The sequence below is a fragment of the Peromyscus maniculatus genome, chromosome 3 (genome assembly GCF_049852395.1).
Source record: "Peromyscus maniculatus bairdii isolate BWxNUB_F1_BW_parent chromosome 3, HU_Pman_BW_mat_3.1, whole genome shotgun sequence".
In the NCBI taxonomy this organism is placed as follows: Eukaryota; Metazoa; Chordata; class Mammalia; order Rodentia; family Cricetidae; genus Peromyscus; species Peromyscus maniculatus.
The window spans coordinates 107620392-107647058 of record NC_134854.1 but is presented as its reverse complement, the minus strand read 5'-3'; the positions used below and the strand labels follow the sequence as shown (position 1 = coordinate 107647058).

Here is a 26667-nt window from a genome sequence, read left to right as displayed (position 1 = left end):
TTCATTCCCTTCAAACAAATGCATCACTAAATATCAATCCCTTTAGTCACCAAGGGATCTGGTAAGGCTGAGCGAGGGGAAGAGCTGGAGGGGAAGCACTCGGTTAACACAGCAAGGCCATAGAACAGTGCAGTCCTGGCCCAGACACCGGGCTGCTACCGCACATGTGGAAGCCTGCACACAGCGAGCAGTGCCACGGTAGAACCCCCTCCTCCTCCCTGTCATCAGCTCCTGAGTCACACATGCCAGTCACACATGGTCCCACAAAACATACGGCCAAAGTCACACTGATGTCCCGGGACCCACCTGCAGGGTTGCTCTCACAAACGGCCTAAGCGGAACACGGCCACCATCTCCGCCTGGGCCTCCCAGGGACCCACGATTGCTCATGCACAGCACCTGCCAGTTTTGTTCCCTCAGTGGCTCCCTCCAGGGTTTGGTTTTGGTTACTGGTTCAAACCAGGAGATACCAGGGCCGTAAATCTTTGGCAGGTTTTCTTTCTTAGATTCAGACTTTCTATTTTCCACAGGAACAAACCATGAGACACCTACAGGAAATATTTTCAAGAAGAAACTGAAAAGTTGTATTTTTTGATAATCGTAGCCAACTACAAAGGCATGCATGTAATCCTGACTTGCAAAGGACTCATCTGTTGGGGTGACAACCCTTAGGGTGCCCTTGAGTTGTCTTAAACACAGTAGGACTCTCTACATGAAGTTCTAGTTACTTTCAAAGCATGCCAGTGTGGTGGCTAGTGGCAGGTGGAGTCAACAGAGTCCTCAGAAGCAAGGCATCCCAGGGTTGCAAGAGACTTCGACATACCTTTGTGAGACTCCCGGCTACCTGGGTTAGAAACTGACCTTCAAAATATAAACCAACCAACCTTCACAGGAACTTGACTTGTGATTCCTTAAGTTTCTGTCCCGCAGATAATTGGTGAGGAACTTTTTCTCTTTGGCTTTTTCTTCTGACCCAGAAGTCACATCACTGTCCTCTTCCATCCTGGCTTCACTAGAACTGGGAGTTGGGAAAGTCACCCCAACATCCCGAGTGTATTTTTTGGCACCAGTCACGATCTCCAAGTTACCTGGAGGGAAACACAGATATATCGTGGCTGGCAGGCTTAAAGTCAGGGGGTGAGCCCCTAACTCAAAGACATGATGCATGGGGGTGAGGGGAAGGAGAGGAAGAGAGGAAAAGGGCAGAGACAGACACAGGTTTAACTTCTAAGCGGGTTTAGCTATCAGAGAGAAGGAAGAAATACGGATTCAGTTGGTTCAGGCTTTCAACTCCAAGGGAGCAAGACAGTCAGTACTTCTGGACTAGCTGCCAATCACCCAGTAAGGGGGCGATAGTGCTGAGCTCAAGGCCCTTTGACCTGTAGGAAAGCAAACGCTCTGCAGGCCTAAGCTTCAACTTCTCCTAGTCCTGCTCCCCAGTCACTCTGCTTACACATCAGGACCTCAGAGGACTTTACTCACTCACGCCACTGCCTTCCCTTGGTTTCTGCACAATGCACACAGTAGTAAACTGTTCATGTTCTGTACCTTGATTCTTCTTTTCAAATATGTGTGTGTTGGGAATTGAACCCAGGCTCTCTGCAACAGCAACCAGTGCTCTTAACCATTTCTCCAGTTCTTAGAGAGCTTCCTCGTTCTATATAAAACATCTTCATATGAAACTACAATAATTAATTTCACCATTGTTATGATGGCGATCAAAGTTGATTTTAATTTTCTGCTACAATAACCCTACTTTTTACACTTAACATTTTGCACATATTTGAGTACATCTATTGACCAAATTCCCAAAGCAAAAATAGACAAACCAACAACAACAAAAACCCACTGAGTCAAAGCAAATTTGATAAGAACTGCTAAACTGCTTTTCACAGAGGCTGTATTATTTGGACTTCTGCTACAAAGGCACCTATGCCTATACTCTTGCTTACAAACTTAGAATTAATAAGTAAAAAATAGCATCTAAATATGCAGGTACTTTTAATCTTTATACCCTTTATCATGAGTGAGGTTAAGTGTGTTGAAGCATTTTTATATCAATGCAAATTTAAATTCAAAGGACTTACCAGCTTGTACACCCTTATTCAACATGTGCACATTTTCCTCAGTGTAAAGGGTGGAGTCCAAGCTCAAGAAACTATCAGCAGATGAAATGGAATCAGAAGAAACATGATTTGTCACCTGGAAAAACAAAAAAAGACTGTTAGAGTGACTGGTAGCCAGAGGACCACCAGTTACCTACAGGGCAAGCCAGCTTACAAGCCTCTGCAACCCTCTGTAGTCAAACAGCTGAGACAGAGCTGAAAGAAACTTGTGAATAATGTGGTCATGTATCCACGATATGGAGAATGCTGCTGTAAGATAGGCCCAAGCTATTCAATCCAAAGAGAGCTGGGACTTCCTCGGGGATTTGAGAAAATTGAAGCTGGTAGCTAACCCTTGCCTGACATGTCTCCAGAATGAAATTCTCAGCTCACACCTGTAGATAATTCCGGAGCTAAAAGAGATGCTAACTTAAGTGATGAAGTCCATAGAGGACCCCTCAATCATAGCAGATTCAGAGGCTTTTTATACGACAGAGACACACAAAGAGCTGCACTGCACCTCAAGAAATCCCCAAGGAGTCAAGTATAAAATACAGGAAAGTCCCAAAGCCTCCTTTAAATATACCCAGAGCAAGTAGTGCACTGCAGGTCCAGTTAAGGGATGAAAGTTGACTGGTGGGTGAAAAAAAAATCAAAATATAGCTGAACAAATATATAAAACTGTTTCTTTAAAAAAAGAAAAGAAAAAAAAGCTGTCTGTATCTAAGTGCGCGCGCGCGCGCGCGCACGCACACACACACACACACACACACACACACACACACACGGAAGCCAGAAGAGGGCAACAGCAACCTCCTCCACCACGCTCAATCTACTCCTTCGAGGCAAGTCCTGGACTTGGGCTCACATTTTCACAACTAGATTGGAAGCTAGGAAGGCCCAGCAACCCTGTCTCTCCCTTCCCTCAGATCTGGGAACACGGGCATACAAAGGATGGCCAGCTTGTGGGCAGGTGCGGGCACCTGAGCACTGGTTGGCAGGATGGCACAGCAGGCGCTCTGCCCCAGTGATACCTCTCAAGCCGAAGGGTGTTTAAGGCTGCTCATCATAAACTGTCTGGGGGTGGGAGAGCTCCGGGAGGGGGGCAGAATCTCTAGGGGAGAGGTTTGATCACCTCAATTTTAATAAGTGCTAAATGACATTTTCAAAGCAGGTTTGATAGAGGTGCTGTGCAGCTCAAGCCATGTATCTACTTCTTTGAACTTTAAAAGCTATACTCCAAGGCCTCTGGGAACTTAGCCCAGAATCCTGGGGGAAAAGGAGCAATGCTAAGACATCTGTAGGAGGAAACATTTTGACTTTCAGAAGGGTAAGTATTGTAAACTGGTGAGTGTAATACCGTTGACCTGTCAAGTTTAGAGATGATCATCAATCTGATAATCTCCAGGCAGGTGAAAGTCAAGGCTAGCAAATGTCCAAGCATGGGAAAGAAGACAAAAACTGGCCTGCCAGGTTAGCCGTTTCCTGGCAGACAGTCACTGAGCGGCAGCATGTCCAGTATACTTATCTGGGGACAGAAGGACAGCATGTTGAGAACTGGATGGAGTTCCAGGGACTGAAGTGACAGCACATGCTGGTAGAGCCACGGCCACTAAGTCCACACTTACCCTAGCGTTATTTCAACACCTGGAAAGGCCTGGGCAGACAACGTGCACTGTACAAATCCCCACTGAGTACCTCCTGTTCTCTAGGTTTGGCCAGTCTTGCTTCATGTTTTCTGTATAAATGCCTTGGAGAGTTAGAAAGCAAGATTTCTATATAATAAACACCCAGAGTGCCAGAGAGGCTCTCAAGGTACAGGAGTATGGCCCAAATCAAATCAAAGGATGTTTAGTAGTGAAAATTATGTAAATTAAAGGCCAGAGCACTGTGTAGACAGAATGATGAAAATTTTGATGCAGGAGGGGAAAACCACAAAAAACAAAAGCCAGCTTCAAGCCTAGAATCCTAAGCTCCCAGCCAGTGTTAGATTCTGCCTTTATTCTTTGTCTCTCAAGACACAGAGTTGTCTCTTTGTGCCAGTTTCCTCATTTAGAAATGGAACTGAAGTTTCTACTCCTGAAATTACAGGAGGTGTCGAAGGAGGCTGAACATGCTGGCCCACACCTGCAGTCAACACTTGGGAGGAGGCCAAAGGACTGCAGCCTGAGGCTAGCCTGGGCTACACAGTGAGGCTGTCTCAAAACAAACGAATGAATAAAGGCATGTATATAACAACAACAACAACAACAACAACAACAACAAATCAACAAAAGAAATACTAGAAAAAAAAATCTCAGCTCTTCATGAGTTTAAGCCCAGCCTGGGCAAAAAAGTGAGCCATCATCTCAAAACAAACAAATAAAAAAGGTTTTGATGGTGGGCATTAAACAAAACAAAAACCCAACTAGTGTAAACTTTGAGAACGCTGATGTTCAAAAGCAAACGTGCAAATACAGAGGGGACAACAGGGCGACATGATGGCAGGAAACACCACAGACCTCAACTGCTGTGAGAGGCAAGTACAGCAGGCGCCCAAAGAGGGGCTGAGTTTCAAGACAGAAAAGTCGTGTCTGTACTCCAGCACTGTGAAAACTGAAAATAAAGGAAACAATCTCATTCATAATAGAAAAAAAACCTACAAAGTATTTATGAGAGAAATTAAAAATCTAAAAAAACAGCGAGACACTCATATGTATATGAGTCAGAAGACTCAAAAACTGCTAGGATGGTAAGTCTCTCCATATTAATTTGCAGGTTCTCTAGAAGCCTAAAAAATCCTAAACCTTCCAGAAGAGATTTATAAGCTGATGGATTCAAGCTTCCATGGAAAGGCAAAGGATCATAAGAGCCCAAAATTATTAGGAAAGAAAAAGAACAGATAAAAAAATCATTTCCTGATTTCAAAACAAAGTTACAATGATTAAGACAGTATAACTGAGGTTAAAAACTGGGTGTTTTAAAATTCAAAACAGAATTGAGAGTGATAAAGTAACTCTTATGATTATGGTCACCGATTTTTCAGAAAGGCACCAAGGCTACCCACTGGAGCAAAGGACAGACCCCTGAGCAAGGAATTTAGAACAAATGAATCTTCACATATAAAAAATGACTTTAGACACTACATTACATACACAAAAATGCACTGAGCAGAGCTAAATAATTACTAAAACCAACAGGTATGTCCAAGCTTTCTGAGATCGCTATATGACGTTGCCATCTATGAATAGCACACTAGCTATCCTGAGATGCATGGGGACTACAGGTGGGACATGCCTATTTAAGTTTTAAAATGAAAACATAAGAGAAAACCTTTGTTACTTTGACCAGGAAAAAAAAAATCAACTTGGATCTAATACCAACAGCACAATTCACAAGGGGAAAACAATGTTAAACCAAACTGCATTATTCACCATTTGAACATTAAATTTCACTTCTAAAATAAACTGAGTGCAGGAACAGAACTTATCCTCAAGTTATACACCTGGTAAGACTGGTGCCAAAAATATAGAGCTAGTGAGACCAGATACCACACTTGGTCTTACCCAAAAGGCCGAGACCCAAATACGTAAAACTCATCTGAGCTGAACAGGAAGACAGACCTAGCTTTAAAATGGGCAAAATATCTGAGTATCCTTCCCACCAAAGACAAGCACACAAAAAGATCTTTACTATCCAGTCATCTGTGAAGTCCAGATTAAAAGCATCATGAAGTGCCTTCATATCATTTAGGATGGTCATACCAAAAACATAATGACAAGTTTTGGTAAGATGTGGAAGAACTGGAATGCTCAATACACTGCACGTGGGCATTTTGAAAAAAGTTTCTTAAAACATTAAAAATTTATAAGCCGTTTCACACCTAAAGGAAATGAAAATGCTTACATAAAACTTTAAATAAATGTTCATAGTCATATTCTGATAATTAAAAAACAATCTAAACATTCTAAATGTCCACTAATAGACACAATGTGGTAAAACCCCACATAACCAACTACTACTCCACAATAGGAGGAATTACTGACAACACAGCACATGGATAAACTTTGAAAACATCACACAAAAGCAAGCAAGCCAGATACAAAAGGCTGCATCATCAGTGACTCTATATGAACTGTGCAGAATGGGCAAGATAAGGTTTCCCAAAGCTGGGAGTAACTGTAAACAAAAACAAGGCAGCTTCCCAGATCGAAATATTCTAAAGTGGATATGCTGATGACTGCACAACTCACTTGCGCTAGAAACTGTTAACACAGGTTGCCTCTGATGAGTTGGTGCCTGGTAAGAAGAGTGGGAAGGACACTCATCAAATACGGCATATTATTTCTAATTTCACTGGGCTGTATTACCAGTTCAAGAGAGAATTAACAAAACAAGGGCTTGAAGTGATGAGTGTGGCAATAAGGACATAATGAGTTTGATGGTGCTAGGTTGTAGACATTTTAGCCCTATAAAAGCAGTAAACTGATTCTATCAACATGCTTAGTTCAAGGTCCAAGTTTTAAAGTAGGATATCCACAAACATATCCCCAAGAAAGCTACTGTAGTTGGAAAAGGAAATGGAAAGTTCTTCCACACAGTATCTGTGAGGAATGGTTAAAGTGGATACCTTGAGAAATAAACCTTGTGAGCAGGGAGCTAAGAGGGAGAAAGCCAGACCTATTACCATGCCAGAATGCCCAAAGCAAGTGCATTTGCAATCTTAGTAGTAAAAACCTCTGATAATTAGGGTCTCAGATACATGCACTGGTCTGCCCTTTGAGGAGATGGTGCAGAGGAGCTGCTGAAGCAAACCTGCTTCAGACCGGGTGTGATAGCCATGGACAGGACTACAGGCCCTCTGTATTTCCAAGATACGCGACCAGTTGTGAATGCACGAAAGTCAGGGAAAACCCACATTTACAGTGCATTTTTTTTGTTAAACATTCAAAGCTATAGTCTAAAAATAAACTCCTCCCATCAAAATGATGGCAAAAGCCAAAGGAGACAAAACAAATACTAACTGGGATGCTGAGAAACTGAAATGTCCACACTGCCTGTGGCGATGTGAAATGCTAAAGACATTTTTCAAAGTCTGGCATTTCACTGGATGTTAAGAGAGTTGCATAGGATCAAACAATTCCACCCCTAGGTATATTCCCAAGAAAAGGGAAAACAGGCCAACACATAAAAATGTATACACGCTCACTCAGCTTTGTTGAAAATAGGCAAAAAAGAAAATCATATCCATGAACTGAATGACAAAACAAAATGTGGCATTCAATTTAGTGGAGTATTTGGCCATAAAAATAATAAACGTGTTATGGCATAATGTGAAAACATCAGGTGAAATGCAGCCCCACACCCTAGAGTAAAACCCAAGGCATATGGCCAGTCAAGCAATGGTGCAGGAAATACTGAGTTCTACCCAGATTCCAAAGTCACCATGAAAAGCCTTGCACTTTGTGTCCAACTGGTTTTGGGGATCCACCATGGGTTACATTGTTAAAATTTCATTGACAGATGCTTCGGGCAAGCAATAGACCAGGTGACTTTGTCCACAGAAGGATGCCGGCCGGCACTTTATCAACCTCCAGAGGAGTGTAGATTGGCTCATTTTGTTTTCCAACATGGGGCTTCCAATAACGATTTAAGCGTTTCCAAGTTAAATGTCATCAGTTACCATGGTGTACACTTTCTTTTGTGTATCATCTTGGAAGAACCAAGCAGCTAGCTGGCTGCTCTCTCCAGTGTTTATTATGAGAACAAACTCACCTGTTGGTGCCTGGTTCTACACATGCACAGGGAAAATGCTACCATTACAGGGAGGTTTCTATAGACGTTTATAGTATCTTTTAAGTTATAAAGTACTAGATAAGACCTGTTCCTACATTTATTGATTAGACATCAGAAAGATCCAAAAGAAGCCTTCAAATTAAATATTGTCTTTATGGAGACAGGATCTCATGTAACCCAGTCTGGCCTTTGTAGGCAAAGGTGACTGCATTTCTGATCTACTTGCCTCAACCCCCCAAATTCTGGGAGTACAGGCATTTGCCACTATGTCCCAGCTTATTTATACTTTTTAAAAGTCTAAAATTACTTCTATTTTTTTTTTCATTAATCATACCAGTCAGTAGACAACCTAACTGGCAGGTGTGATGGTGTATAACTGTATTCCAGCACTTGGGAAGCAGAGGCAGGAGAATCAGGTAATCAAAGTCATCTTTGGGTACACATCAAGTTAAAGGCCAGCCTGGGCTACATGAGACCCTGTCCAAAATAGAGAAATTACTCTGAATATAATAAAAAATGAGCTTGGGAAATCATATTTGTTAGCTTAATTTCAATGGCCTTCAGTCAGGTAGGCAACTGAGGGGAGAGGTTTTTCCTTCTAAGGAATGGATTGATGGTAATCATAACTATCTAAATTTAAGCCAGAAATACACTCTAGTAAGTCAGTCAAAACCAAAAGGGCTCTATGGCACCAAAACATGCTTCTTGTCAAAAGGCTTCTAGAAATGTCCAGATCAACTACAGCTCATGTCCAGATAACTATAGTCTAATAATAAAATATACTGGCCCACTAAGGGGTAACATAATTATATGTCTGTACAAAAAATAACCTTTTGACATGTAATTCCTAGAGACAAAAGTTACAAATGATACTCATTATAAAATATTGCTGGGTGTAGTGGCACACACCTTTAATGGGAGGCAAAGGCAGGCAGATCTCTGTGAATCTGAGGCCAGCCTAGTCTACACTGTGAGTTCCAAACAGCTGGGACTATGTAGAGAGACCCTATTTCAAAAACAAATAAAATATGTGTATAAAACCTTCCCCCAGAAGGTTAAAAGGCCATTGTATATGAACAGGTTCTTGGTTTTTGTTTGTTTGTTTGTTTGGTTTGTTGTTGTTGTTGTTGTTGCTTTTTCCCCGGTACCCATGTGAGGGAGGACTGAAAAATAGGAAAACAGCTGTGAGTGACACCAACATTCAAGCTGTAGCCACCAAGGCGGTTAGCACACTACGGACGTCATTATGGTCACGGTCAGGAACGTTCCCAGATACAGTAGGACTGAGGAACACCGGAGAAAGGTAACCAGGACTTAACTCCACCATCAACATGTGGGGAAATCAGGAAGTTGACTCATAGTCACGCAAACCTTGTGGAGTGGCAGAGCAGTAGAGCAGCAATTCAAAGGTTTTTTATCAAGTTGGGAACATTATGGTCTGGAAGTAGCTTTTCTTCTTTGTACTCCCTTAAACCCCTTAACTACTGGCTCTAAATATCAAGAGGGATCATGATCACTCACGGGTGACTGGACATCTTTTTGACTCAGACTTTTTAACTGCACCTGATCTGTTAGGTTTACTTGGAGGCTCTGATCCAATTTTAGGATTAGTGAATAAAACTTCATACTTGAGCCAGAATTAATTTCCACTTCAGATCGTTGCATTTTGACCAGGTCTCCCATATTCCAACTGTTAAAAGAACCCTGCTACTCAATTAGTGAGTCTTAATGATTAAGAGTCCAGCTTACCAAAAGGACACCAGATTTTCTTAGTAACTTTACATTACTTTTTTTTTTTGTTTTGTTTTTGTTTTTTTGTTTTTTTTGTTTTTCTGAGACAGGGTTTCTCTGTAGCTTTGGAGCCTGTCCTGGACTAGCTCTGTAGACCAGGCTGGTCTCAAACTCACAGAGATCCACCTGCCTCTGCCTCCAGAGTGCTGGAATTACAGGTGTGCGCCACCACCGCCTGGCTACATTACTTTCTTATTAAAGGATATTTAGTGATAATTGACTATTTAGAAATGCTTACATACAAAATAAATTGTACGTATTTTAGCAGTTTAAATGTACTGCTTCCCTACCCCTACATATTTTTTTTAGTAGAAAGTTTGTGTTTATAATCTTGAGGTTGGGGCTAATAGAATGAATAGAGAAATAATGTGTATAACAACACAATTGCAGTCCAACTAATATGTAAGAATCAACAAAAATGTCTTCAGAGAATAATGAAAAAGGTTATAAAAGACAACATAAAAATATCAATAGCAAATCTTAAACTAAATATTTTTTTTAAACTAAATATTTTTAAAAACATTTCAGAGTATTAGCAGATGTTAAAAAGCTGAGTCCCTAAATTGGGCCTGGGGATAACACAGCACACATCCCAGACGGGCTACATTCAGGGGCAGGAGGTAGTGGGCTATAGATTATAGACAGCAATTCAATTTTGATTAGCTAACTAGGTAGGTTTTGTAACTTTTTGGTCAGTTTATGTTTTCCTCAATCATCATCCATTTAGATTCTAAAATATATCTGCCTAAAAACTGCAAAACCACCTTTAAAAAACCACCTTTATCCCCATGTGATGCACACACATACATGAAGGCAAACCCACTCATGTAAATCTAAGAAATGTCCCTTGTCTGTGCCTGTGTCTCCACATCACTATATATGATCTTCTTTCCTTCGGTGGCAAGAACCACCAGAGAGGGAACTACTGTCCTTTTAACCGATCTGCGCGACTGTACTGATGAGTCCTGGGAATAGATTCCTGTGGTGGACAAGCCCTTCTCACCACAGATTCGGCCACAACAGTTCTGACATACCGTTACGGCCTTGAAAAGATTTATTTCACTCTCATGTATTTAATTTTAAAATACTTGTTCAGCTCAGTTTTACTGTGTTGTGGTTACAGAATACCAGCTTACTTATAAAACTAATTTGAGATTCGTCAACATTTTGCCTAATGTACAATTATTTTTTGTAAATACTCCATTGATGTTTGGAATTAACAATGGGTGCTGTGTTTTGAGAATAGAGTTTTACAGAGATATCTTAAAACAAACTTGTTAATACTGTACCACAGTCTCCCATCCTTTCTTCATGTGTATGTGAGTCTCAAAAGAAGTGTGTTAGAGCATCCACCCCACTGGTCATATTCCGTATTAGAACCGTCTGTGGGTGGGCAAGTCAATGTGTTAAAGCTGAAAATAAATCTCTTTAAAGCTTCTCTTTTGACAAGGAAAGATGTGCTACTGTGCCATAGCCACAGTTTGAGAATATGGCAGACAAAGACAAGTGGCATTCACTCAGACACAAAACAACTAGAAAAACCAAAAAGATCATACAAAAACAAAACAACAACAAAATGTTATCTTTACATGGTTTAGAAATCTGTATTTCTTATTTTCAAATGAAGATTTGATATTACCAGCTGAAAAGTAGAAACATAAATTTTTATACAATTCAGGCAGGAATAAAGATGAAAAGAAAATTTTGTACTCTGGTATGAAATTAAGTATTCATGTAGCCTGACAAGAATCCCACTTCCAGTATATATGCAAAGGACTGTCTCAGAGAGACAAAGATCTGCACTGCTTGTTTTGTGCGCTGGACATATGGGCCGAGTGCCCAGCAGAGCACATGTAAATGTGCAGTGATTATGAGTATTATGCAGTGATTAGACACCTGGGTTAGATATACTTGTAATGATTAGATGTCAATGGATTCTAAACCAATGAGCATAAAAGGAAGAAGGGGGGAGGAGGGGGGAAGAGGAGGAGGAAGAAGAAACAGTGGTATGCTTTTTATACTGAAATGCGTGTACACACACACACACACACACACACACACACACACACACACACACACATTTTGTTTTTTTCTTGGCTTTTCGAGACAGGGTTTCACTGTGTAGCCCTGGGTGTCCTGGAACCTGCTCTATAGATCAGACTGGCCTCGAACTCTTGAGATCCATCTGCCTCTGTCTGCTAAGTCCTGGGATTAAAGGCATGTGCCACCACAAGCTCAGCAACACAATAATTTTTAAGAACCCATGTGACTCAAAATACATTTTTTTAAAGGCCAGTCACATGAATGAAATAAGAATGGCTACAGGGAAATTTTTTTAAAGGGAGGCCATGAATGGGAAGTTATTTTTTTTTTTTGGTCAGGTATGAGTGTTAGATGGTAAAGCTACAATCTGGGAGACTTAGGCTGAAAGATTACAAGCTTGGGATAAGCTTTGGATTATACAATAAAACTATGTATATCAAAAAAGATGATGATGAAGATGAGGTGGAGCAAGAGGAGACAGAAATGGTATAGAAACTGCACAGTATTTCTCTCGTACTTCTCTTTCACCACACTTCTGAGAAGATTCACTAGGACAAAACTGGAGGGTCAGCCGATCATTCAGGCAGAAAATAAAAATTAATGAGAGATTTGGAAATCTGAATTCTCTGCACACATATTAATGTCATACAAAAACAAGTTTTGGGTGGGGATAGGGAGCTGGAGAGATGGCTCAGTGGTTAAGGGCACTTTTTATTCCTTGAAGAAGACCAGGGTTTGATTCCCAGCACCTGTATAGTGGCTCAAAACCATGTGTAACTCTAGTTCCAGGAGATCCGATGCCCTCTTCTGACTTTCACGGGCACCAGACAAACACCATGAGGCGCACATACATACATGCAGGCAAAGCACTCACACGCATAAAATAAAGACAAACAATACCGCCTCCCCACCCCGACATACAAATTTTACAGTTTCTTATTAGAAAATATATCTGGCAAGGGTGTCCAAAATACTTAATGGAGGAAAACTTGTCTGAAGCAGATGGTGTTAGGACAGCTGGATAGCAACACACAAAGAAATAAGGCTGCCCCATACAACCTTTAAAGAGTAGCTGAAATTGACATAAACTAAATGAAAGCTAAAAATATAGAGCCACTAGGAGAAAAGCAAGGAGTGTTTCTTTGTGTGACTTTGGGTCAAGGCATTTGAGATGCGACATTAAGGTGCACAAGTGCTGAAGTACATGAACAGGACCTTGCTAAAGTTAGAGTGCCGCACTGCAAGTGAAATCAACAGTCTGCAGAGCAATGCAGAACAGGGAAGAACAAGCGCAGAGTGGAGGCACTTGTCTTTAACCTCAGTACTTGGTAGGTAGAGGCAGGAGGATCTTGTGAGTTCCAGGCCAACTAAACTGGTCTACACAGCGAGTTCTGAGCAGCCAGGGCTACATAGAGTGACACTGTTTTAAAAAAATAAAATAAAATAAAATAAAAAAGCCAGGAGTCCAGTCAGAGAGAGAAGAGGGATTCCATAAGCAAGTCCATCATGATCATGATGGGAAAACCTGCAGAGATGACCAAATCAAAACTAGTGGGAGCTCATGAACGTTGGATCAATGGCTGTGGAGCCTGCATGGGACCGGACTAGGCCCTCTGCATGGTGAGACAGTTGTGTAGCTTGATCTGCTGAAGGGCCCCCTGGCGGTAGGATCAGAATCCACCCCTGGTGCATAAGGATTTTTTTGGAGCCCACTGCCTATGATGGGACACCTTGTGCAGCCTTGTGGGGGGAAGAGGGGATGGGTTGGGGGCACGGGAGGAGGGAAGAGGGGGATCTTTGATTGGTGTGTAAAATGAATGAAATAAATTTCTTAATTTAAAAAAGGGAAAAAATGGGGGAAGAACATGTTTTTAAATCATATATCCTTTTAAAGATTGTAATCAGGCTTTGTAGAGGACTCACACAACTTGACTAAAGAAACACTCCTAATGTCAATTAAGTAGTTATTACAGTCAGCATTACTGTATTTCCAGTTTAAAACTTTTGACTTTTCTGTATGATTAAAACAACAACAACAACAACAACAACAACAAATACATAGTTGCGGTGGCACATGTCTATAATCAGGAAACAGACAGGTAGTTTTGAGTTTCAAAGCCATATAAAATAAGATAAATAAATCTTTTAAAAATAAGTAATACCCACTAGCAAAATACAAAAACTGACTCAAGAAATAGAAATCAAAGAAAAACACATGACCTACGGCTATGGCACTCACTGGTAAGTTCTTTCAAACACATAAAGAATTAACATTAACCACAGCATCAATAATCTATCACTCATCATCAAAACACAGCAGGATGACAGACTCAGTCCATGAGGCTGGCATTATCCTGACAACAAAGAAAGCCAAGCCGTCACAAGACAACTACAGGCCACATGAATACAGACGCAAAGGCCTTCTTCAAAAGTCTAGTAAACTGAATCCCACGGCACAAGAAAAGGATCGCATAACGTAGCAAAATGGGAACTACACCAGGACTGGAAGTTCACTTCAACATGTGAGTCTCAATTAATGCAAACAATATTCATAGAAAGTGGGATGGTAGTGATGATCATTTCATCAGCTGCCAAATTTGACCAAAACCAAAACCTTTTTATAAGAAAAATAAAATACAGACGAGGAAAAGGGAACTTCTTCAATACAACAAATCACGAGAGAAAAGTCCACAGTTAACACATTCTCAATTGTCAAAGATTAAAAGTATTTCTCCTGCGAAAATAAACAAGAATACTTGCTTTTACCATTCAATAATCTACTAGAAGTTCTCGGTAAATCAATTAGAAAAATTAAAACCATCCAAACTGAAAACAAAGACTGTCTCTATTTGCAGATGAGAGGAAATTCTACATGTTCTACAAAAAAATTAAGAATTAAATAATCCCAACACCCGGGAGGCAGAGTCAGGCAGATCTCTGTGAGTTCAAGACCAGTCAAGTCTACAGAGTGAGTTCCAGCACAGACAGGGATACACAGTGAAACTCTAGCTCAGGAAAAAAAAAAAAAAAAGGAAGGGAGGGAGGGAGGGGGAGAGAGAGAGAGAGAGAGAGAGAGAGAGAGAGGAGAGAGAGAGAGCGAGTGAGAAGGGGAGGGGAGGGGAGGGGAGGGGAGGGGAGGGGAGAAGAGAAAAAAGAAGAAAGGTAACAAATCAATTTAACAAAGCTGCTAAGGTACAAGACCAACATGTAAAAATTAGCTATGTATCTATATACCAACAAATAATCCAAAAATGAAATTAAAACAATTACACTTACAATAGCATCAAAAAGAATAAAATATTTACAAGTATGGGCTATTAAGGGACTCTGAGTGGTCAAAACAATCTTGAAAACAGGACAGTTCTTTCTAACAAAACTTTTGATGGCGATATACTGAATTCAAACTGGTACTGGCACAAGGAAAAACAAACCAATGAAACAAAATACAGTATCCAAATGTGGACGACGGACACACGCGTGCACACACAGTCACATGATTTCTGATGACAGTGCCAAGGAACAAATGGGAAAAAATAGTCTAATAAATGATCTTGCCAGAACTAGACACAACATGCCAAAAGATGAAGATAGATCCTTTCTGAATACCATATATATATATATATATAAATTAACTCAAAATAAATTTCTAAATATTAAAGCTAGACTAAAAAGACAAAAATCTTATGACATCAGATTTGGCAACAATTTCTTGGATTTGACTCCCAAAACACAGTTAACAAAAAGTAAATGCTGCACTATTAAAACTGCTTTATGTCACAAGATACCATCAACAAAGTGACTGCGTGTGAGGCCGCTTACTGAATGGCAAACCGTACTTTCAGAATATCATTTAGTAAGGAGCTACTATACTGAAGATAAAGAAAAGTCTAACAACTCCAGTACAAAAAGCCAAGTAGCTAAGTTTCTAAAGGTCAAAGGACTTTAAAAAAAAAAAAAAAAGGCTAAAGAAGATATACAAATGGTTCAAATGCATATACTACAAGTTCAACATGGTTAATCACTACAGAAATGTAAATCAAATTCACAGTGAGAAACCACTTCCTAGTCAATAGCACAGCTAGAATATAAAATTAAAAAAGAGAAAATAAATCCTGGCAAGGCTGTGTTGAAATGGAACCCCTTGTACAGTACTGGTGAGAGCGTAAAACCAGGCAGCCACAGAGGAGGCGGCCTGCAGGAGCCCTCACAAGACTGCTGGCAGGGGCAGAAAGGACAGCCGCTGTGGTCTTACCAGTTGGGCAGCTCCTTAGGAAGAGAGAATTGCCATATGATTTGGCAATTCCACTCTTAGGTGTACCACAAAGAACTGCAGATAGGGATCCAGGATAAGCCCTATTCACAACAGCTGAAGAGATGAAAGTATCCAACTGTCTATCACTGGATGCATACATAGATAAAAACCCAGTATGTTGTAGACACATACAACAGAATAGTATCAAACATGAAAATCTGAAGTACTGTTTGTGCTTTAACATAGATGAGTCTTGGAAAAACGTAAGCCTGATGTGGGGCTGGAACCACAGCTTGGTGGTAGAGCGCTTGGCTCAAAAGGAGTGGGGGCAGGGGAGAGCCTGACAAAAAATCACATACTATACAGTTGTGTTTCTATGAAATGACCACAACAGACAAGTCCCCAGAGACAGAAGCAGAAGACTGGCTGCCAAGGGCTGGTGAAAAGGGCAGGGCATGGATGATTAATGTAAGCCCCAAATGTCTTTTAATTATTTAAGCAGGGGGGAAAAAAAACTTTCTAGACTCTTGAGATAGGGTCTCACTAAGTATCTCAGGATGGCCTCCAACTCACAGCAATCTTCCTGTCTCAGCTTCCTGAGTACCTCAAATACAGATATATACCATGATGTTCAGCTCAAAAGTGTAAACTTTGTATTACGTGGTCACACATTAACCTTCTACCTGAATCCTCTTCCCTCTTTCCAGTGTTATTTCCAGTCTGTTTATGACTTAAAAAAAAAATCAATGTATGTGATCAGTGTCATTTCATATCCACCCAAAGCTTAATCATGAGAAATACTGCTTATGGTAAACAGAGCATCTCCTATCTCCTTCCCTATAGGCCAGCAGTGGCCATGAAATCCTACCGACAAAATATTTTTGAGCACAAATTGCATTTATTTATAAATTATTTCACTAACCATATAATTATAAAATATACAAAAATAGAAAACTTGAAAGCTTGAGTAAAATAAATATAAATTCTATTTTCCCTATTCCAATGGACAGAGCATCTCTCCTTGGAGAGCTCTTCTCTAGATTTGATTTTGCTTTTTGAGACAGGTTTACGCTAAGTAGCTAAGGCTGGCCTCAAACTCATGATCCCCCTTGCTTCAGCATCCTGAATGCTGAGATAGCAAGTGTGCACCATCATGTATATGGCTCTAATTTGACTCTTGCGGTTTTTTTTTTTGTTTCTTTTCTTTTTTTTTTTTTTTTAACCAACTCATATTGAAGTAATGCAACCTCACAGTCTGGCGACTGTGGCATCTACCATGAGGGATTTGGAAGTCTGTTACCTTGTAATGTCTTCTTTATGAAGACAGATGAAGAAACTTCACTTAGGTATTTGTAACTGAAATAACTAATGATTTTGAAATTCTGACTTGCTTTTATAATACAATGTTGAGTGATCACAACTTATCTTCCAGAGCATGTAACACCAAACTTGTTGCTTATTTCTGGCAAACACATCCACCAGGTGTATTTATTGCCCTCTGGCTTTAAGTTGTCTTTCCATCTTATTTCTTTTAAATCATGGTGTGGCTTACCCCATTTTCAATTTTTATATGATCCTAATGTTTCATTTACTTAAAAACAATGTCATATTATATGTGTATGTGTTTAAAGGCAATTCAAATACTTCTCAGAAGACAGGAGGAAAGAACAAAAAACAAAACCCCCTTCCCGGGCCGAATAGAGGCCATGCTAAGCTTGAAGCTCCCTTGGTCGGGGTCTTCCTTTTACTTCACAGATCCCGAAAACTATCTAGTGCAAAGGTCTGCATCCAAAGGGTGATTGACAAGTGTGTGTTGGTGGAAAGAAATGACAACAAACAATAATGCTGTGCTACACTTTCTCACTCTTTTCAGCTGGGAAGAAACGTTATAGTGAGGAAAGGGCAAATGGCTTTTTTTCCACCTGTGTGAAGAGGTTAACTAAAAAGTCCACAAAAAAGGCAGTCACAATGCCAGTTGAATTTGTAGCCGTGTACCTGGATGTGCCTCCTCCTGGTGTGCTCAGAAGTCATTTGGGGATAGCCTGTGTTCAGTGCCTTCTTGCTGTGATTGGCCCACTTCTCCAGATATCTCCTCTGTTGATTAGTGACACTGTTGTATAATTTAATTCGCCTGGGTGACAGATACAGTCTTTCATGGCCAAAAGCTTGGACCAATCGGGCTGTGTCAATGGTGGATATGGAGCTACTCCTTTCATTTAAAGTCACATCCCGGTCAGTTTGGGTCAATACATCTGAGTCCACAGGAGAAGTCGTGCTGGAAAAAATGTTGGGACTCTCTGTGAGGAGCTCACTTTCCTCTGAGGGTCTAGAATCCGAGGAGGTATTGCTGATGTAATTAAATCCTGGTTGTTTCCTCCAGATGTATTTGTCTAACTTAACCTGCTCAATCTTAATCTGATTGGACTTCCCACCGTGATGAGGAAGCACTCTGCTTTTCCTAAAGTCACCAGTACTCCGACCGTTCTCCAGACTCTTAGGCCACTTCCTCTGCAGCTTGCACTTCTGCGGATGCTGCCTCCTCCCAGTCCGCCCCCTCATTCCTCGCCCCCCTCTGCTTTCATCTTGTGTACTTTCTGAGGCCTGGAGTGAAAGTGTGATAGGATTCTGAAGCAGTTTAGCCAAACGATCAAGTCGTTCCACCAAGGAGAGTTCATTCTTATCACAAACGCCAGGAGGTTTCTGCTGTTTCTGTCTCTCCTGGTACTTATTCCAGAGTTCATTCAAACTCACGGTGCACTGTGTTGTTAACTCTGGGGTGACCTTCTGATCCTTTTTATGGTCATTCGTCTGTCTTTTGCTTTTTGGGTCTCTGGCCTGATTCTTGATAGTATGCATCTTCTCATTGTCTCCCAAATTCAAATTGATGCTGAGGCTTTTAATTCTAGTATAATCCATCTTGGTCTTGTCTGCACTTGGGCCAGGAGGAGGAAGGCAGCTGTGCTCTGAATGATGGTGAAAGAAATCCTTCCACGAATGCTGCATGAAAACACTCCTTCCCAAAGACTCATGGCAGAAATCTTGCTCATGGGGCAGGTGCACTGGATGATGGAAGTAAAACTTGGCTGACCTGAAGACCGAGTGAGTGGTGTTTTCAAATGCTGAATGACATTCAGACTCTGAAAAGAACAAAAAGAAAAAAAGATTTTGAAAGGATTTAGAAATATTTGTATTTCTTTATAAATACTGTTTTTTTCTTTAGACATAGAACATGTGCTTAGCAACCAGACTGACATGAATCAAAATCTATGGATTCTGGGTTAACTCTGCCATTATGTGACAGAGCTGGGGCTGGATGTCAGATGAAAGAGAGCTTGCCTAGCATGCACAAAGCCTTTGGTTCAATTTCCAAAATGCTATAAACTTCATTTATAGTCCCAGCACTCAAAAAATAGAGACAGGAGGATCAGGTATTCCAGGTCATCCTCTGCTACACAACCAGTTCAAGGCCAGCCTGGTCTAATTATATGGTACCCTGTCTCAAAAACTAAAAACAAGTGTCCAAGCACTAGAGTACAGAAGCCATTTGGCCTCTGAGAGTTCAAAGGCCAGCCTGGTCTACACAGTGAGTTCTAGGCCAGTTAAGGCTACCTTGTCTCAACAACAACAACAAAACAAATCTGGACTGAACTCTTCCATCATGTGACAAAGCTACGTGACCTCAAGGACAGCCCTTTAGTTCTCCACACTACCATTAGTTCCCTTATATATTCATGACCTATTCTAGATAGGCAATTTTTTGTATGTGTTCTTTCTTTAAAGAAGTTCACGCTGCTAGTAAGAATTAGATGGACATCTCCAGCTAAAACCTAGAGATTTCACCATCAGCATTAAGTGAGTGAAGTGAAAAGAACTTATTTTAAAGCCTCATGTTTGGGCAATCATTCCACATCAAAACTGGCATTGTTGAAGGCAATCATATCTTACAGTCTACTAGAATGTGTTTCTCTGAGCTGCACATTAACACTTCATCCCTGATTGCTGGCCCATTCAAATCATGGCAGCAGCATTCAAAAACTCTTGTGCTGGCTCATTCCTTTGTTCCTCTTCACAGTCAAGTTGCTAAAGTAGCAAACATGTATTTTCCTGGTCTTTAACTCATTCCCAAACCAATTCTCTCTTCAAATTTTATGGAGTTTAGCCACCCCACTGGATTATAACAGCTCTGATGTGACCAATGGTCTTCTCAAAGAGCCAATTCTATCTAGATAGTATGCTCACACCCAAAAGTCCCTTTCAAGATGTCACACTTCTTCTCATGGTTTTTAGTATCATTGCAGTGTCAATATATACTCATAGATTTATATTACAATGCCAGATTTATATCTATGTATCCGATATATCAGTTAGATATACAGTTACCTTAACTTTTAAATGTTGTTAACTGAATTCTAATCTAGCCTTTACTAAGAAATCCATAAAAAAAAAAAACCAATTAGAACTAATATAAAAACTTAGGTAGGTTTCAAGATAAAAATATGAGTTTACAATTTGAATTTTATATACTTATAGTAAGTAAACTGAAAATGAAATAAAAACCAATTCTAGCACAAATATGTAACAAAGGATATACAGCAAATATAACTATGCCTACGTGTTGTAGTAGTCTGAAGGACAATGTCCCCTGGAGACTCAGGCATTTGAATACTTGGTCTTCAGGTGGTGGCACTGTTTGGGAAGGCTTAGTTGTGGCCTTGCTAGATGAAGTATATCCCTGGGGGCAGGCTTTGAGGTTTCAAAGACTTACATCATTCCCAATTCACTCTCTATGCTTCATGCTTGCAGTTTTAAGACATAAGCTCTTAGCTTGCTTGCTGTGGGATGTTCTGTATGTTAAATGTGTTTGCTCTGATTGGTTAATAAATAAAACACTGATTGGCCAGTACCCAGGCAGGAAGTACAGGTGGGGCAAGGAGAGAGGAGAATTCTGGGAAGTGGAAGGCTAAGTCAGGAGCCGCTGCCAGCCACTGCCATGAGTACCAACATGTAAGATACTGGTAAGCCACGAGCCATGTGGTAAAGTATAAATTTATAGAAACGGGTTAATTTAAGATAGAACTAGATAACAAGAAGCCTGCCACGGCCATACAGTTTGTAAGTAATATAAGTCTCTGTGTATTTACTTGGTTGTGTCTAAGTGGCTGCAGGACTGGCGGGTGAGAGAGATTTGTCCTGGCCATGGGCCAAGCAGGACTGGAGAAAACTTCTGCTACACTTGCTCCAGTCGCTATACCTGCCTGCTACCACACTTCCTTTCCATGATGGTGATGGACTCCTATCTCTCCAGAACCATAAGCCCAAATAAACCCTTCTTTCTGTAAGTTGCCTGGATCATGTTGTTTTATCACAGTAATACAAAAGAAAATAATACAGAAGTGGTTCTAATTACCAGTCTGACTATATTCACCACATGAAATGGGGGAAAAAGGCACTTCATATAAGTTTTATGTAATATATGTGTATACACATACACATACACAAATACAAACATATACACCATTGAAATAAGAAAATTGGGCTACCTATAAAAATATGGTGGCTAGTAAATGACTACAAAATTATTAAAGTCCTATATACAAATTCTTGAAAATATAATTCTAGTCATTATAGCACAAAAATAAAAGACTAGAAAAGAATCTAATAAAAGAATCACAAAACCCATACTCTGAACACTACGAAGTACTGCTATGAAATTAAGTATTTAAATAAATGAAAAACACCTCATCCATAGAGTAAAAGAAAACAAACAGTAATACTCTATAGATCCAGTGCGATCCCTATCAGAATCCCAGTTTGTTCTTTTTTAGAAATTGACAAAATAATTCTAAAATTCATATGCAATTTTAAGGAATCTAGAGGAGAAAACATGATTCTGAAAAATAAAACAAAGTTTTAAAACACATCCCCAGGTCAAACCTTACTATAAGTCAACAGTAATCAAGACAGATTGGTATTATCATAGAATCAAAGCATAGATCAACAGATATTATTGACAGTCCTGAAATAAAATTATGTATCTATAGTCAGTTGATTTTTGGTACAAGTTTCAGGACCATCTGATGAGAAAATAGTTGTTTTAATAGCTAGTGTCATGATAAATAAATACTCACATTTATCAAAATTGAAAACTGTGTTCCAAAGAACATTATTACCAAAATAAGCCAGAAGCCTATAATTCCAGGTACTTGGGAAGCTAAACAGGAAAATCACAAGATCAAGGTCTGTTTGGACAACACTATTCTCTGTCCATCCTCCTCCTAACTCTAGCACTTGACAATCACCTTTCTACATTCTGTTTCTATGATTTTTGTCTATTTGAGATATTTCATATTAGTATAATCAAAAAATACTTGTGCCTTAGTGACTAGGCTATTTTGCTTAGTATATGTCCTTATAAGGTTCATCCATACTGTAGCATATGACATAAGTTCCTCATGAAGGCTTCATAATAACCATCTTTAAACACATTTTCTTTTTTGATATTTTGTTTGAGACAGGTCTAGTTATGTATTCCATAATGACCTTGAATTCACTATGTAGACCATAGTAGCCTATAATTTGTAATCCTCCTGCTTCTGCTTCATGAGTGCTTGGGTTACAGGCATATACCACAGTGGTGGTTTGAACAGATATACAGCCCCCCATAGACTCATGTATTTGAATACTCGGCCCATGGGACTGGCACTATTAGGAAGTATGGCCTTGTTGGAGGAGGTATGTCACTGTAGAGGCAGGCTTTGAGGTCTCATATGCTCAAGCTATCCCCAGTGTGGCACACGGTCTCCTTCTGCTGCCTGCAGATCAAGATGTAAAACTCTCAGCTACCTCTCCAGCAACATGTCTGCCTGTATGCTACCATGTTTCCCACCATAATGATAATGAACTAATAAACCTCTGAACTAGAAGCCAGCCCCAGTGAAATGTTTCCCTTTATAAGAGCTGCTGTGGTCATAGTGACTCTTCACAACAGAAACCCAAACTAAGACAACTACTCTTCATTGACCAATAATTCACTTTTTCCTTATCCATTATCTGATGGACAGTTGGATCACTTCTCCCTCTTGGTTATAATGAATAACACTGATAAACATGTTGTGAAATGTGAGGTCTTGCTCTGAATTCTTTTGAATATATGCACCAAAGTGGGACTGCTATATCAACTGGTAATTCTTTAATTTTTTTTTTAAGGGAATACAACGTTGTTTTCCAGAACAACTACACCATTTTACATTCCTGCTGGTAGTGCATTAATTCCAAGTTTTCCTTATTCTTCCCAACAGTTGGTAGCGTCCTTTAATTGTGGCCATTCTGATGAGCATGAACTGTTAGTTCCTTGTGTTTTGAGCTACATTTCTCTTAAATTAGTTGAGTGTCATTTCATATTCTCTTGGATCAAATCTATATTTTCTTTGGAGAACTATATGTTTAACTCCTTGTTCATTTTTAAGTCAGGTTTGTTTTTTTGTTTTCAAGGTACACATGCTCCTTATAAATTCTAGGTGTAACTCTTGACAGATGAATTGATTTTCCCAATTCTGATGATAGTCAATTTACATTCTTGCTTGCTTCCAGGTGTACAAGTTTTTCAATTTAACCGAGTTTCATTTGTCATATTAAAAAAGTGATTACCAAAATACAGTTTCCTGAAGCTTTACTCTTATGTCTTCAATTGGTTTTAGGAGCTCAGGTCTTCTGTTTGTGTCTAATCTTTTTTGATGTAATTTTTATGTAAAGTAATGATTTGACTTCATTCTTCTAATGTGGTTATCCAGTTTTTCTATACTATCATCCTTTCCTAGGACTTGTACCCTTGGAAAAAATTATCTTATACATTCTGTATGTGAGTAGTTATTGGAAACTCTTTTCAGCATACTGAGTTAGTAGACTGAATCCTTGCTCCTTTTTCTTACATGGAAACTCATCTAACAGGTAAAAATTGACAGCTGAACAATAATGGTTTGTGTTCTGTATGCTCTTGTCATAATATCAGGGTCAAATACAAACAAAGTCATTTAATTTGGCTTTTTACTATTATATATTGATGTTATCCTTCTCAGTACTCTAGGGTAACTTCAGGTTTCCATGTTTCATTACTAAGACATGATACTGTACTTCTAAGAACACCATTTCTCAGTGTCTGGTGGAATTAGTTCCTGGACTTCTCACAGATACCAAAATCTGTAGATGCCAAGTGCTTTACATAAAATAGGAAGAGGCTTGCATATATCTATGTACATGGATGTATATCAGTACTTCTATTCTTTAAATTGTCACTATATCACTTTTAACACCAGAAACAAGGTAAATGCTAAGGTCAATGGTTATTAACCTGTGCTGTCTGTGAAGAGTAATGATTTAAAAAAAAAAAAAAAGAAGAAGAAGAAGACCATACTAGGTCAACGAAGAAAACTTCTTTCTCAAATGTTTTCTGCATGGAGTTGGTTGAATTGGGTATGGAAGGCTGAATGTATTTACTTGTAATACTGCTTCTATATATATTTCCCTAGAATTAACATTTATTTTACAAATCCATATATATAGCCATGCTGACAAAGCAATATTGAAATGATATTGATAAGTAAAATAGAAAAGCATCTTATTTTCATCACAATGGACCAGAAACAGAGACACTAGCACTCAGACACACACACTGACTGACATATACTGCATTACCTGCAATGTCTATCTCTAAGGATCCTTCTTTCTCTGGGCAGCGTTCCTGAGGGATGGTCCTCTCAACACAGATCTCTTCCTTCTGTTCAATGGATTTAGTGCCTGGCAGGTTTTCAGTTCTTCCATCTTGTACAGTGGTACTACTGTAACCTAGGAGAACAAAATGAACACATTAATACATACAAGAAGTTAACCCAAAAAAGCTTCTAACCATCTCATATATGAAAGCCATCATTGGTGACACTGCAAAACATAAATATCTATACCACAATGTTTAGAAAAATGTAAATTGGAGTTAAAAATCACATATATTCAAACATGTCATAGAGAGCTACAGAATCACAATAAGGTGCTGGAGAGATGGCTCAGCAGTTAAAAGTACATGTTGCTCTTGCAGAGGACCTGGGCTCAGATTCCAGACCACATGGTGGCTTGCAATCATGTGTGTGTAACTCCAGTTCAAGGCGATACTCTTCTGATCTCCATGGCACCAGGAATTCAAATGGCGCACACACATACATACAGGCAAAACACCCATACACATAAAATAAAAACCAATTAAAATGTATTATCTATTTTAAAAGTTTTTTTAAAAAAGAATCACCATAAGAGAGAGACAGATGAAGAGGCATTAAGTAACCAAACAAAGAAAAAAGTAATTCTAGCAAGCAGTACCATAGGAGAACTTGAGACAACTGACTTGGGTCTCTGAAGATAGGAAACATTCAGAAGTGGAAATCAAGTCACTGAAAGCAAAGGAGCCCCATAACCCAGAGTGGAATAGGAAAGCCACCAAACATCTACAGATTTGAGAAGAGGGGAAAACCAGAGCAGGTGAAGTTATTTGGGAGCTGGTCCTAACATTCTAGAAGACTACTAAAAGAGCTGGGTTTTATTCCCAAGGACAATGAGGACTAAAGTGTATCAGGAGACTAACATAATCAAAATGGTTTCAGGAACGTTCATTTAGCAAGAGTAAAAAAGTGGTCAAATTTTGGAGTGTTTCCAAGACTACAAATCTAAAGTCTTAGGAAAAACTGCATGTAAAAAGAAAAGTGCTTTATGCTCTAAAATATCTCGAGGTCCTGACTGTGGCATAAATATCAGCTGTCCTCTAATACACATTTTCTTTTTCCTCTACAATAGCTGAGCATGTTTGTTCCCAGAATAAAGGCTCAGCCTCCTTGTCAATGCAACTTGATGTGACCACATGACTTAGGCTGGCCTCTAGGATGGAAGGAGAGTGTCACTTCTAAGAAGCTCCCCTAAGGAAGAAGAAGCTTTTCTCTTTTCCTTTCTTCGTGCTGGGTGGAATGCCAGCTGATGGTACAGCTTGAGAATGAAGGCCAGAAATGCAACAACAGAGGAACACAGAGCATTGCCCCTGAGCTCTGGATTTTATAAGAAATGTTTTCTTGTCCTCTTTAAACCCTGTTACATTTTGGGTTTTTATCTCTTAGAACCAAAGCTAATACTAAATTAAGCATGCTACTGCAGGCAATTTCAGCATAATCCTATTGAAGTAAAATAACTTCCAAAGTAAATGAGTTGAATATCTACAGAGTAAACAGTTTTTGTACAACAAAGGTAGGAGACTATCTTTATAAAAAATATTATGTAATCTATGTGAGAGACTACTTTAACTCAGTTAAAATGTATAGCATATTTAATACATTCAACAACTGGTATCACTGCTATTCATTTTTAAAATATTCGAAAGGATAAAAAAATTAAAAGCAGCTATAAAAATTCAGTAAAACAGGATCTTATGAGCATAATTTAAACATGGTAAGAGCTTCATAATAATGACTTGGAAACTACATGCAAAGTAAGAAAGGAGGGAAGAATAAGAGGAAGAAAGTTTGTATTCAAAATGAATCGTATGGAATGATTGACATAAATTAGGGGAAAATGTAACAGTTCTATCAGATGGAGGATTAATTCTATAAACAATAAAGAAAAGACAAAAACAAGAATATAAAGAAGGAAAAAGTTCTAGACAGTCCTAAA

At 39.5% G+C, this 26667-nt stretch overlaps 1 protein-coding gene across 5 annotated transcripts in view; it reads right to left on the bottom strand.

The window, feature by feature from the left end:
• The window catches only part of Alms1 (ALMS1 centrosome and basal body associated protein), a 121334-nt gene that overhangs the window by 6166 nt on the left and 88501 nt on the right, over positions 1–26667 (bottom strand). For all 5 annotated transcript variants that reach the window (XM_042274428.2, XM_076567066.1, XM_042274426.2 and 2 more), the window contains 5 exons: positions 24658–24807; positions 17962–19103; positions 2088–2202; positions 885–1088; positions 307–548 (listed from right to left, as the gene is read on the bottom strand). In XM_042274428.2, coding sequence (XP_042130362.1) covers positions 307–548; positions 885–1088; positions 2088–2202; positions 17962–19103; positions 24658–24807 — 1853 coding nt within the window. The remainder of the gene's footprint in view (positions 1–306; positions 549–884; positions 1089–2087; positions 2203–17961; positions 19104–24657; positions 24808–26667) is intronic.